The sequence below is a fragment of the Dermacentor albipictus genome, chromosome 1 (assembly GCF_038994185.2).
Source record: "Dermacentor albipictus isolate Rhodes 1998 colony chromosome 1, USDA_Dalb.pri_finalv2, whole genome shotgun sequence".
NCBI lineage: Eukaryota > Metazoa > Arthropoda > Arachnida > Ixodida > Ixodidae > Dermacentor > Dermacentor albipictus.
Window position 1 is genome coordinate 506141535 of NC_091821.1, and position 12238 is coordinate 506153772.

Sequence of the window (12238 nt, forward strand, 5' to 3'; positions counted from 1 at the left end):
TAGTCCGTGAGCATGCCAGCTACTAATAAATGTTCGTTATGGAATGCTGCTCCGGGTATGCCCTTCTTTTTTTTGTTTCCCTGTCACACGCGATATGGGGGGGTCGACTTACGCCGCCTTCCACACCGACCCGTAGTGCGCATATGCTGGAGTATTGAAAAGCTATACCTACCTTTGCCTCCGCTACTATTGGCTCAGAATGTACCACTTCGTTCACTGCTACATCTGTTCTTGTCTCACTTGCCAGCACCGTAAGAAGCCTTCCTGCCACTCAACCGCTCCTCTACAGCCATTGCCTTGCCCTGCACACCCTTTTGACCACATCAGCATTGACTTGTACGAACTTCTTTCCATCACTCCTGCTGGCAACCACTTGATAATCATTGCCATCGATCATCTCACACAATATGCAGAGAGCCAGAGGCCTTTGCCAACTGCACAGAGAAGTGACGTTGCCTCCTTCATTTTGGAACACGTCGTTCTATGGCATGGTGCACCACTTGAGCTGCTTAGTGGCCGAGAATGTGTCTTCCTGTCAGACGTTGTTGGTAGTGGTGCCAAAGCAATGCGACATTGTTCACTGCACTACCACTGCCTACCATCTTCAAACGGACGGCTTGACAGGAAAATTTAACCAACATTGAGCGACATGCTGGCGATGTGCGTCGCTTCCAACCACTCAAATTGGGACCGTGTTCTTTCCTTTGTGCCGTACGCCCATAATACTTGTGGCGTTTCGGCCCTAGCAGGACGCCGAGCGCAGCCTGGCTCTGATCCTGGCATGATGACAACAACAACCTTTATTTCACGCAAGCAGCATATCTATATAGCAAGCACTCATGTGACAAGTGACGTCACGGACAGACAACGTTTCAGGCATCAGGGCGACAGCGCCCGATAACGCAGACACATGATGCATGGCACAGGCGCTATCAGCACATCTCCCCCTTTTTCTGAAAAGACACACCAGCATTTGCAACGAAACTTATCACTGCAGCCAACAAAAGATGAACACTTTTTAATGGAAGCAACCAATGCTCAAAACAAAATAACAGTCAGTTACTGAACCCATATCGCTCTGGCGATCGGACATGACGGCCAAATCGCATTCTATATTCAGGAGGGTCAATTCGTCGCAAGGGAGTATTATACGGTTTGGCAGATGCCTTGTTTTTAGATGGATTAGTTTCCCGTTCCATTTCTACATGACTATCATATGCCTGCGAAAACTCATAGCTACATCCTTCTTCCTCGCAGTCATTCTGCTGGGAAACAGAATGAACCAGGAATTTCCTTTTTCTTTGTAGGACTACACCAGTAGAAGTTCTAACTGCATACGACCTCAGACATTTTGCATGACGTAAGACTCACGCTTTCACTTTGCAGTCTGTTACCCATACTTCCGCTCCTGGTTTGAGGACTGGCAGCGGAAGAGCCCTATGACGACTATTGAAGTATCTACGCTGCCGCAGTCGGATGGTTATGTCGCAATCTCTGAACTTCTTCAGGCTCACCCTCTGGGGCAGAAGTCTCTTGGGAGGGACAGGAACTGTTGTGCGTAGCCGCCTGCCCATCAGAAGCTCTGCAGGGCTTTTCCCAAGTGGCCCTGGGGTGTTTCTGTACGCTAGCAGCAAAAGATAGGGGTCCTTAGCTTTTATAATCAGCCGTTTAATTGTTTGGACCATCCTTTCTACTTCTACATTTGCCTGGGGGTATCTGGGGCTCGTCATCACAGTGCAGAAGCCATAGTCGCGAGCAAACGACTGAAATTCCTGAGATACAAATTGTGTTCCATTATCTGACATGACAACCTCTGGTATGCCGTGTCTTGCAAGGAAACTTTTGAGGTGCATAATGACAGTGACACTTTTTGTCGAAGATAGCAAGGCTACCTATGGGTATCTAGAAAAATAATCTACGGCCACCAAATACTGTTTTCCCTCAATATGGCAGAGATCAACGCCTAGCTTTCGCCAAGGATGCTGTGGAGTGGTTGTTGGAATCATTGGCTCTGACTTTTGTTCCCTGTGCTTTGCGCGCACTGGGCAATCGGTCACCAAAGCTCTCGGCTGGCAACTCAACCCAGGCCACCATAGGGACCCTTTGGCTCGAGCTCTGCATTTTTCAATTCCTTGGTGACTCTCGTGCAGGCGCATCAAGACCTCTGCGCGTAATTTTTGTGGAATCACCAGCCGCACACCTTTGAGTAGCACGCCTTCAGCAACTGTCAGCATTGCTCTTTCCTGCCAGTATGGACGCAAGACCATCGACAGCGATGAGAACTTTGGCCAGCCTTCCTGGCTGAATTTTACGAGAGCTTGACAGACTTCATCAGCTGCTTGTTTAGCTTTGACTCGTTCAAAAAGGCTAGCCTCGACAGCATTTGTCAAACAGCCAGAAACGAACTTGGCGACTTTGCCAACATTCAGCGCATGAGCATGAATTTGTTTTCCCTGAATCGGGGCTCTAGACAATACATCTGCAGTAACGAGGCTCTTACCTGGGACATGCACAACTGCAAATCTGAACAGCATAAGCCTCATGCGGTATGGTAGTATGGTAGCGCGATTCAAAGACGAGACAAAAGAAGACACAAAGGGAGACACACAGCGCTAGTGTTAAGGACCTGTATTATTCTTTGCCGCAGAGTGAATTGTTAAGTTGTGTTCAATCATGTATAGATGAATTTGGGGCAGTAAGCTTTAGTACGAAGGTGGGCACAACCGTTGATAGCACTGTGTGTGTCCCTTTGTGTCTTCTTTTGTCCCGTCTTTGAATCGCGCTACCGTACTCCCCTTGAAGATGCATTACCATCAAGCCCACATTGCAACCCTCGTGAATTTGATTCTTATCATGTCATGCATATACTGCATGACATGATATGGCATTGTCATGTCATGCACCACTTATAAGGAACTGCTTTATTCTAGCCAAGGTCGTGCTGCCACCATGAAGATCAAGCTGTGCAGCTGATGAGATGAGGAAAATTTAGCATGGGTGATGATATGTAGAGATGATGGTGAAAGTCAAGCAAGTGTTGCATTCACAATATACATATATCCAGTTAAAGATGTGATCATGATGGCATCATGACTATGAGTAAAAACCTGGTCAAACAGCAGATTTTTTTTTTAAGTGTGACACGATATTGCTACGGGAAGAAAAGAGGCATGGGACAGAATGCTGTCTCGTGCCTCTAATCTTGGTCATGTGTCGTGCAGTTAAAGAAATCTGCTGTCTGACAAGACCTACAGTAAAACCTCATGAATATGTACCCACTTAAACCGTAATTCCTGTTTAAATATAGTCGCGATGAATTCCTCACACTGTTGCCATTGAACCTAATGTATTGACTGACCACTTAAGCCGTAGTTACTAAACGAATGCGAATAATTAGTGCATAGTATTTACTTCATTTTTCTATGCGTACTAGGGTTCAATTGATGAAATGTCATGCGTGCAGACCATAGATAGCGAAACTGTGGCGCATGGACATTTCCCAGACTGCAGTCGCCAGAACATGTCAGAACATGGTAGCCATAACGTGTTTCCAGCTCCCATAGCTTCTAATGCTTTCACGGCGTCACATGGGCAACAACATGGATGATGGCCCTTCCGTATCTGACACAGGTAGTGCGTTGACTATCTTGAGGGCTTACACAGAAAAGTGAGTCCTTATGGAGAGACTGGCTTGCAGCCTTGCTGAGTTTGAGGAGGCCATTGCGCTGCAAGGCCGCCATGGCGGCAGGTGAATGTTTTTGCTGCCTGCTCGCAAATAAAACTTGTCTGCATGTGTGGTTGAGTGAGAATTGACATGTTTTTTGGCCAGTAAGTGTGAAACCTACGCTGCTGTGCTATTGTCAGTTAATTATTACATCGCTTTGTGCATGCCTGATCCACGTTCCCCACTAACTACGTATTAACCAGGTCTCACTGTACCAACCAGCCCAAACGAACACCCGGTACATACCGAGTGGCCCAAGCTGGTGGACAATTTGGTTTCCTGTATCGGCATAAGAGGCTAGGTAAATGGACAGACTCAAAGTGCCTAAAGTAGGCAAAGAATGCTAGTCGCATTAAAACAACAGAATTGCACGCTGTGGTAAAATGGGCTAGTTGGTATTGGTTCTTCATTCCTACAGCATCATTATTCTGTAGTCCTGTCATTTTCGTCTCTCACTTGTCTTCATCTTTTGTCGCTGTAGGGGTAACGTATCTTTAACTGATGCCACATTACAGGAAAAGTGGATACCTGAGTGAGCAGTTGTTTAATCCAGTTTTATTTGGATGTATAGGCTGTTTTCCATTTTGAGGTAACAAATAATCATTGCCCACCATTTTTCAGTCTGTCGCAATATGGGAGAGAGTGTGCCAATGCTTCGAGGAGATGTGCCAACTGGAGGACAAGGCTACACCAACCAGTGCCAATGCCGATTCGCCAGCTGTTGACAAGACTTTGCCTGTGGCCGACACATTGCCGGTCACCGTAGAGGAGGTGCACCCCACTGTGGACAAGGACAGGTCTGCCACAAGCAGTGATGTGCAATGAAGATGCGTGTGGGTGTACTTCTTGGAGGAACCGGTGCCACTCTGTCTTTTGCCTACTTTTTAATATTTTAATCCTCTAGTTCATGCACAGTCATTAACATCAGTCTTTTGTTGTCAGTCATGGATGTCCAAGTCAATAAAACATCATGTCATGTACAGTGAGCAGCATGTTGTGGGACCTTCTGCAAAGGCTCAGTGAAATCAGTAATTGGATGACATATCTTCTGGTTGTGAAGTGAATTCATTTTAGAACCACAACAAAAGAAAACCGACCAAAAGTGTATTGTCAGAAACTACATGTTTTGGTTTGCACACAGAAGCCTTGTTCACTGAACTCAAAGGGCTCAGTCATTCTTTGGATTCTAGGCATCTTTCAAGCTAGCAGTCAGTGTTTGAGTTAAGTGAACAAGGCTTTCATATGGAAACTGAAAGGCCTAGCCCCTTTGACAATATATTTTTCGGCAGTGTTCTGCACATTGTGTCTAATATGAAAGGCTCAGTGGCTATGGTATTCTATTCTCAGTGTTATAAGCTCAGCAGCTCCGTGTTAAATTTCTGACCATAGCAGCCCCATTCTGATGGGGGCAGAATGCAAGAACACTCCTGTACTGTAGTTTGGGCACCTGGTAACTACAGGTGGTCAAAGCCCTTCAGAATGGCATCTTTATAACACCCAGTCACCCTGCTTTCACTACTTTCTCCCATCAGACTTGGATGCAGATTGACATTCGGCTGGAGCTTGTGGCAGGTAGCGTGTGATAGGGGTTCTCATTGCGGGAGCAGCTCCTGATAGACATAACCTGGCCTATGAGCTCCTGTGTGCCTCTCACCACTTTTGGTGTAGCAACACACAATCTCTGTAGCCCGTGAGACAAGCTCAAGCCCAACTGGGAGCTTCTACAACATTGGGCACACTACAACTGAAAGTTCGTGCAGCCCTTAAGTAGCTTTGGGACATTAAAGCTAATAAGTAGACAAGAAAATAAATAAAGTGAGGGTACAGTGGCTTGCTGTTGGAAGTGCAATAAGCTTGATTCAAGGGCATTTGCCACAGCCTTTTTTGTGGATGCACACAGCACTCGTACGACAGCCTCACAAACCTAGTGAAAAGTGGTGCTCAGGTGATGGAAAACAAGATCGCATCTGATCAGCTTGGTGTGGCACATTGTCCCTTAATTTTCTAGCACTAGCCCTTTGCTGCAGTTTGCATGGAACACACCTCACTGGATGCCACGAGTGCTTACAAAACATGCCTCTACTATGTAGTTTTGATGTGTGCATCTTCCAGCACAGAGGCAAGGACATGAGCTCTCATAAAATAGGCTGATTCACAACATTCACCACCCATAGGCTGCCATGCAACAGCCCAGCATGGTGGATGTGGATGTGATACTGCTAAAAATGTGTGTTCAAAGGGCAAACTTCCTTTAACTGTATAGTAGTTCCTCTTTGACAAAATTTGTTTCCTAGTGAAGAAAACACGTTGTTGGGCTAGTTGGTGGGTTGCTTAAAAAAAAAGAAGACCAGCCAAAAAAGACACGCACAGGAGACATACAAGAAGAAAGGGAAGAGGCTGGACTACTAAGTGTTTATTCAACAGAACAGGGCTCTAATTTATAAAGGGCTCTCTGTCACATAACCATCGCACAATCAGCTTACCGCAACCAACCGTCAAGAAAAGACCAATAAATTCCAAAGGCCACATGCACCTTCTATATTGCAAGGGATCTCGCATCTATCTTTGCCTAAGCCCAGTGATGAAAATGTTAGCAATACCAATGTTAGATAATCATAGCAAAACAGACTCACATGTTCATAGCAAAAGCAGAGTCAGAACCAATAAAACAACTAAACAAAACCAACAGTACAACAAAGCAGTAAAACAACACCCAGAAATACTTATAGTGCCTAATAAAACCAAATGACCAAACACACCAACAGAACTGAACATCATGTCACACCTAGTAGTTTCCTATTAGGTCCCTATGTTTACAAAAAAGATCCAATGAATTCAGTTTCCGTTATTCTTTGGGCAGCCGACGAGTCACTGCAGCATGCGTCCCCTTTTTTACCAATAAGAAAAGCCTCCAGTACCTCACGTGCCAACCTAATGCAACTTCTGCCCAGGATCCTGATATCACCAAGCACCGGCTTACAATTGCACTGGTCAATTGCAGTGAAGGGACAAATTCGACCCAGTGCCCTTTTATGATTTATGGTGCTCCCACGCTTTGTCATTGATACACTGGCCCGTATAGCCGATATAGACCCGCCCACATTTCAGGGGGATTTCGCAAACACCAACGGCACAGTCCGCAAAGGGCCCACCATGTTTCTTATCACACCGGCGCTGCTGCTTCCTTCCACTGCGCACACATAATCCACTCAGTTTTCTTGGGACTGAGAAAACAACAGGCACTTTGTACCTGACCGCCACCTTTTTCAGGCTGTGCGCCATGTGGTGTGTATAGGGGACCACTTGCGGTCGCCTTTGTCTTGGCTTGGATCTGGTTTTCTTTCTTCCTTTCATTTCTTTTAATACGGTCTCTGCAACTGCCGATATGACAGAGCATGTGAAGCCTGCCTTTTTGAAGTCTGCCAATCTGAATGCTAAAGCTAGCCTTAACTACGCGAGCACAGGACTTGGTAAAAGCAGATTCTAGGTAAAGAGATGCGATAGCCCTCTTAACAGTTTTCGAATGTGTGGGGCCACAAGGAAACAATTCTTTCTTTGCTCTGGGAAAATACATCCAGCAGACACTCCCTCCTAAGCACTTAATGTTAATATCTAAAAAGTGCAAAAAATTGTTGACTGGCAATTCATGGGTAAAGAAAAGACCTTTCCGTAGTTTTTCAAACAGACATAAGATTCTTTCCACCAAACTATGGTGCGTCAAGGCATTGTCGGTTCGTAAAATCACCGAAGAATCATCAACATACCTAAAATTCGCAGGACTGAGCTGTTGTCAATAAAGGATGCCAAGGTATGGTCAACAGAATCTAAAGATATATTGCATAGCACTGGGGCGACACAGGAGCCTATGCAAATGCCCTTTTTTTTTAGAAGCATGTCCGTTTCAAACGAGACAACTGTGAAGCGAAGGTAGAACTTAATGAGTGACAAAAACCTTTCCACACTAATCCCCGCTGAATTCTAAAAAGATATGACCATATTAAACTCAATGCATTCACATAGGGCCTCGAACAATTCTGCATGCGATACAGAATAGAACAAATCCTGAACATCAATTGAAAATAAAAACCCAATGTCACTCTGCTCTTTTAAAAACGCAGTCACATATGTCAAATTCTTGGTGGAGAAGGGATCATCCAAGTTAAGTCTTTTTCAATGTTCAAGTAGAAAATGTCTAATTTGCTTTTGCCAAGAGTCGCGCTCGCTAATAATACATCTAAAAGGCATGTCCTGCTTGTACGTTTTGACAGGAAAGACTATATCCAGATAGCCCTTCTTACATTTGCTGATTTTTCTAGCTAGTCTGGAGAGCTGTATATCATAACACATGGCTATTGCTTTACTCGGCACGCTTTCCTGCTGACCTGAATAAAGTTGTTTGACAACGCTTGGGCGGCATTTTTTGTACACAGAAGCTGTCATCGCCATGAATCAGCCTACTTTGTCCGCTTGTAGTAGTCGTAGGTCGTTATTCTCGGAGTAGGTCATGACTTGCTGCCTGCAGTCTCTTGGAGAAAGGTCCTTGTTCTTTGCAGTTCCCAAGACACTGTCCATCCAGAAGACACCTCTCGGCGTCCTCACCCACTTTGTTGGCCAGCTTCCTGTTTAAAGCAAGCAGCTCATGCGCCGGAATCTTGGACAGAATGCTGTACTTAGGTCCTTTTTTCAGTGTAGCTACTATATCTTCAGGGATGTAGGCCTTGTCAAGGACAACCAGGTTTCTGGGTTCCAAGGACGGTTTACCAGGCTTCCTTAGGAAAATATGCAGAAAGCGCTGCCACAAAAACTCTTGTGTTTTTAGCTGTAAGCTATCTGAAGGTCTTAATTTTTCTTTGGCGATCCATTCTGGGTCATGGGCTCAGAATGGATTCACAGTATTCAAATCTAGTCGTATAACAACCTCACTTGCCTCCAAAGCTCCGATTTCACGATGCGGCAGAGGCGCCTCACGTGACCAAAGGACGGTCTGGTCATACCAAAAAAAGCCACAACCTCAGCAGGAGCCAATCCCTTTCGAAGGCAGTAGGAGATAAGTCTTGCGCGGCAGGTTGCGGTGGCAATGTGACCGATGAGAACATGTACTTGAGCTGTGCGCACTGGAATACAGGAAAGGGCCCACTGTATGAGAGAGGTATTCCAACAAAACATGTTGCTGGGCTAGTTGGTGCATTGTATTTAATAAAAAACCAGCCAAAAAAAACATACACAGGAAACATACAAGACGGAAGAGTCTGGACTACCAACTGTTTATTCGACAGAATGGGGCTCTAATTTATAAAGGGCACTCTGTCACATGACCATCACACAATCGACTTATCACAACCAACCGTCAAGAAAAGACCTTCCCCACCGACGACAATCTCGCTCTCCCCAGCCCCGTCGCTCCTTTTCGCCGACTCCCTTCGGACGCCGCTCCCAGCCGGAAAACTAGACGATGCAGCGCCTCGAGGTGCCGCTGCATTGCTCTCTACGCCACCAAATCCTCTACTGACGTTGCCACTCCTCTTAACCTTCTTGACGTGCAAGTCGACGGTGTTTCTGTGTCTGCTCTTATAGACACTGGGGTGCATTTGTCGGTAATGAGTGCTGACCTTCGTAACCGGCTCAAGAAAATAATCACACCAGCCACGACGCCTGTTATTCGTGTCGCCGATGGTGGAACAGCCCCCGTAATTGGTATGTGTACCACCCGCGTCTCCTTCGTCGATCGCTCCACTTTCGTGCTTTTCACAGTAATCGCCCACTGTCCCCACGACATCATCCTCGGCTTAGACTTCCTCTCCGCACATTCTGCTTTCATCGATTGTTCCGCCAGTACTCTCGGCCTTGACCTGCCTGTTCTGGATCCCGCTGAACCGCACCCCAGTCCCCTCAGTTCCGTCCACTTCGTTCGCTGGCCACCTTCGGCACTTACTTACGTTAACTTAGTGTCATTCCCGCCAGTCTCCGACGGTCACTACATCGCGGCTCCTATGCAAGACGTCCTCCTTACACACGGAATCACAGTACCTCGTACAGTACTGTACGAGGTACTGTGATTCCGTGTGCCTGCCAGTGGTCAATTGCGTCTGCCTGCCAGTGGTCAATTTGGCGTGACGACAGAAGTGCTGCCACGCGGGATGTCTCTGGCCCAGCTTTGCTCATTCGGGGATCACTCAATAGCATCTATTGCAGTAGACGACAATTCAGCCAATCCTCCTCTACCATCGCAGTCAGCAAATTGTACCATCGCCGACTTACAGAAAATGATTGTGCCCGACATGCCGTCCGAGCACGCTCGTGAGCTCTAGCGTGTTCTGTTTTCCTACCACGATGTTTTTTACTTCACCGATCGTCCTTTGGCCCAAACTACAGCTGTTAAACATCACATTAATACCGGCGATGCCCCTCCTATTCATCGCCATCCGTATCGAGTGTCACCGGCTGAGCGTCAAATTATTCACGCAGAAGTTCGCAAAATGCTTGCCAAGAACATTATTAAACCGTCATGTAGTGCATGGGCGTCACCTGTTGCAATGGTCAAAAAGAAGGATAGCTCATGGCGCTTTTGAGTGGATTATCGGCACCTTAACATGGTTACCAAAAAGGACGTGTATTCCCTACCTCGGATTGATGACGCCCTTGACTGCCTCCACGGTGCTCGCTATTCCTCCCCTATTGACCTTCGCTCCGGCTATTAGGAGATTGCCGTGGATGATCTCGACCACGAGAAGACTGCTGTTGTAACACCCGACGGTCTTTATCAATTCAAAGTCATTCGGACCGTTTTATGTAACGCCCCTGCCACTTTTGAACGCATGATGGACTCCCTTCATCACGGTTTCAAATGGTCCACGTGCCTGTGCTACTCCTCAACTTTCGCTACGCACCTCGAGCGCCTCTCAGCAGTCCTGGACGTTTTTCGTCGAGCCGGTCTGCAACTCAACGCATCGCCAGATTACCGTCCTTGCACATCTCGTTGACGAGAACGGAGTGCAACCGGACCCAAGCAAGATCCATGCTGTTACGCACTTCCCTGTTCCGAAGTGTGTCAAGGATGTGCGCAGCTTCATTGGCCTTTGTTCGTACTTCTGCCGTTTCGTGAAAAATTTCGCCGCCATAGTACGACCACATACCGAGCTTTTGAAAAAAGACGCCTGTTTCCATTGGGGCGATAACGAGGCCTCTGCATTCTCGCATCTAATCGACCTTCTCACAACGCCTCCCGTTCTGGCCCATTTCGATCCTTCTGTGCCTACCGAAGTCCGTACTGATGCCAGCAGCCGCGGAATTGGCACAGTACTGGCACAACGGCAGCGCGGCCACGACCGTGTTATCGCTTACGCCAGAAGGCTCCTCTCACCCGCGGAGCGCAACTATTCCATCACTGAGCGTGACTGTCTGGCCCTAGTTTGGGCGGCTGCGAAATTCCGCCCATACTTATATGGCCCACCCTTTACCGTTGTCACAGACCATCACGCGCTTTGCTGGTTATGCTCACTGAAAGATCCTGCAGGACAACTTGTTCGCTGAATCTTACGCCTCCAAAAATATTCGTATGCTGTCACCTATAAATCTGGCCGACTACACAAGGACATTGACTGCTTGTCTCGCTACCTGGTAGACGAGCTTGACGATGCCGACAGTGGTAGCGCTAACGGTATTTTTCTGTGTCTGCCTTCGCTAACATCACCAATGAGCAGTACCGAGACCTATCGCTGCGAGCACTCATTGAGCGTCGGCTCTCTACACCTACCGACGCATCAGTTCGCGTTGACATCCTCCAGGGTGGCATTCTGTATCAAAGGAACTTCTTCCCTGACGGCTCTAATTTTAACGCGACAGCGTTCAGGAGCTCGTGTCGCAGAAAAGCCGGTGTCATCGGCGTTGGCGTAGGCGGCGTTGGCCGTGAGCGATAAATCCCAGCAGGCACTTTATGAATAAAAAACAACTTGCAAGATGGGCTGGGTGGGAATCGAACCAGGGTTTCCGGAGTGTGAGACGGAGACGCTACCACTGAGCCACGAGTTTTTTTTTTCTTTATTGCCGGCTTTGACATACACAAACAATACAGAAAAAGGAAAAACATGTCAACAAGGATTTTGCTGGCACGACATATCAAAATTTTTTCAATGCTGCAAGTTTATCTAGCATGTCAATCCATGTTGGTTGTTCAGGGAGTGCCCGATGGACATCCCTGAACCGTACTACAGATTCAATAAGTGATCACGTGTAGGTCGCGAATTTACATCAGCATTGTTGAACTGCGCTCTAGCTTTCCACAAACTGTGGAGGCCCAGGAGCACTATAGCGTCATACGGAAAAGCCTCCGTTTCTACCGGTAAGAATCTTATTCCATGTGGATCTAAAGGTAACTCTTTTTTTAAAGTCCTTTGTAGCACATCCCAGAAAAAGATGGGATCCCAGCAATCTGGAAACGCATGCTCTATCGTTTCAAGTTTCTTGCATACGAAGCAGTTAATGGACCACGGGACAAAAATACCCCTGTTATGCATC

At 46.9% G+C, this 12238-nt stretch overlaps 1 protein-coding gene across 3 annotated transcripts in view; it reads left to right on the top strand.

Moving 5' to 3' along the window:
* The window catches only part of LOC135907567 (sorting nexin-4-like), a 106030-nt gene extending 101320 nt beyond the window's left edge, over positions 1-4710 (top strand). For all 3 annotated transcript variants that reach the window (XM_065439246.1, XM_065439247.1, XM_065439248.1), the window contains one exon: positions 4346-4710. In XM_065439246.1, the coding sequence (XP_065295318.1) occupies positions 4346-4549 (204 nt within the window). In that variant the 3' untranslated portion in view covers positions 4550-4710. The remainder of the gene's footprint in view (positions 1-4345) is intronic.
* Positions 4711-12238: the final 7528 nt, after the last annotated feature.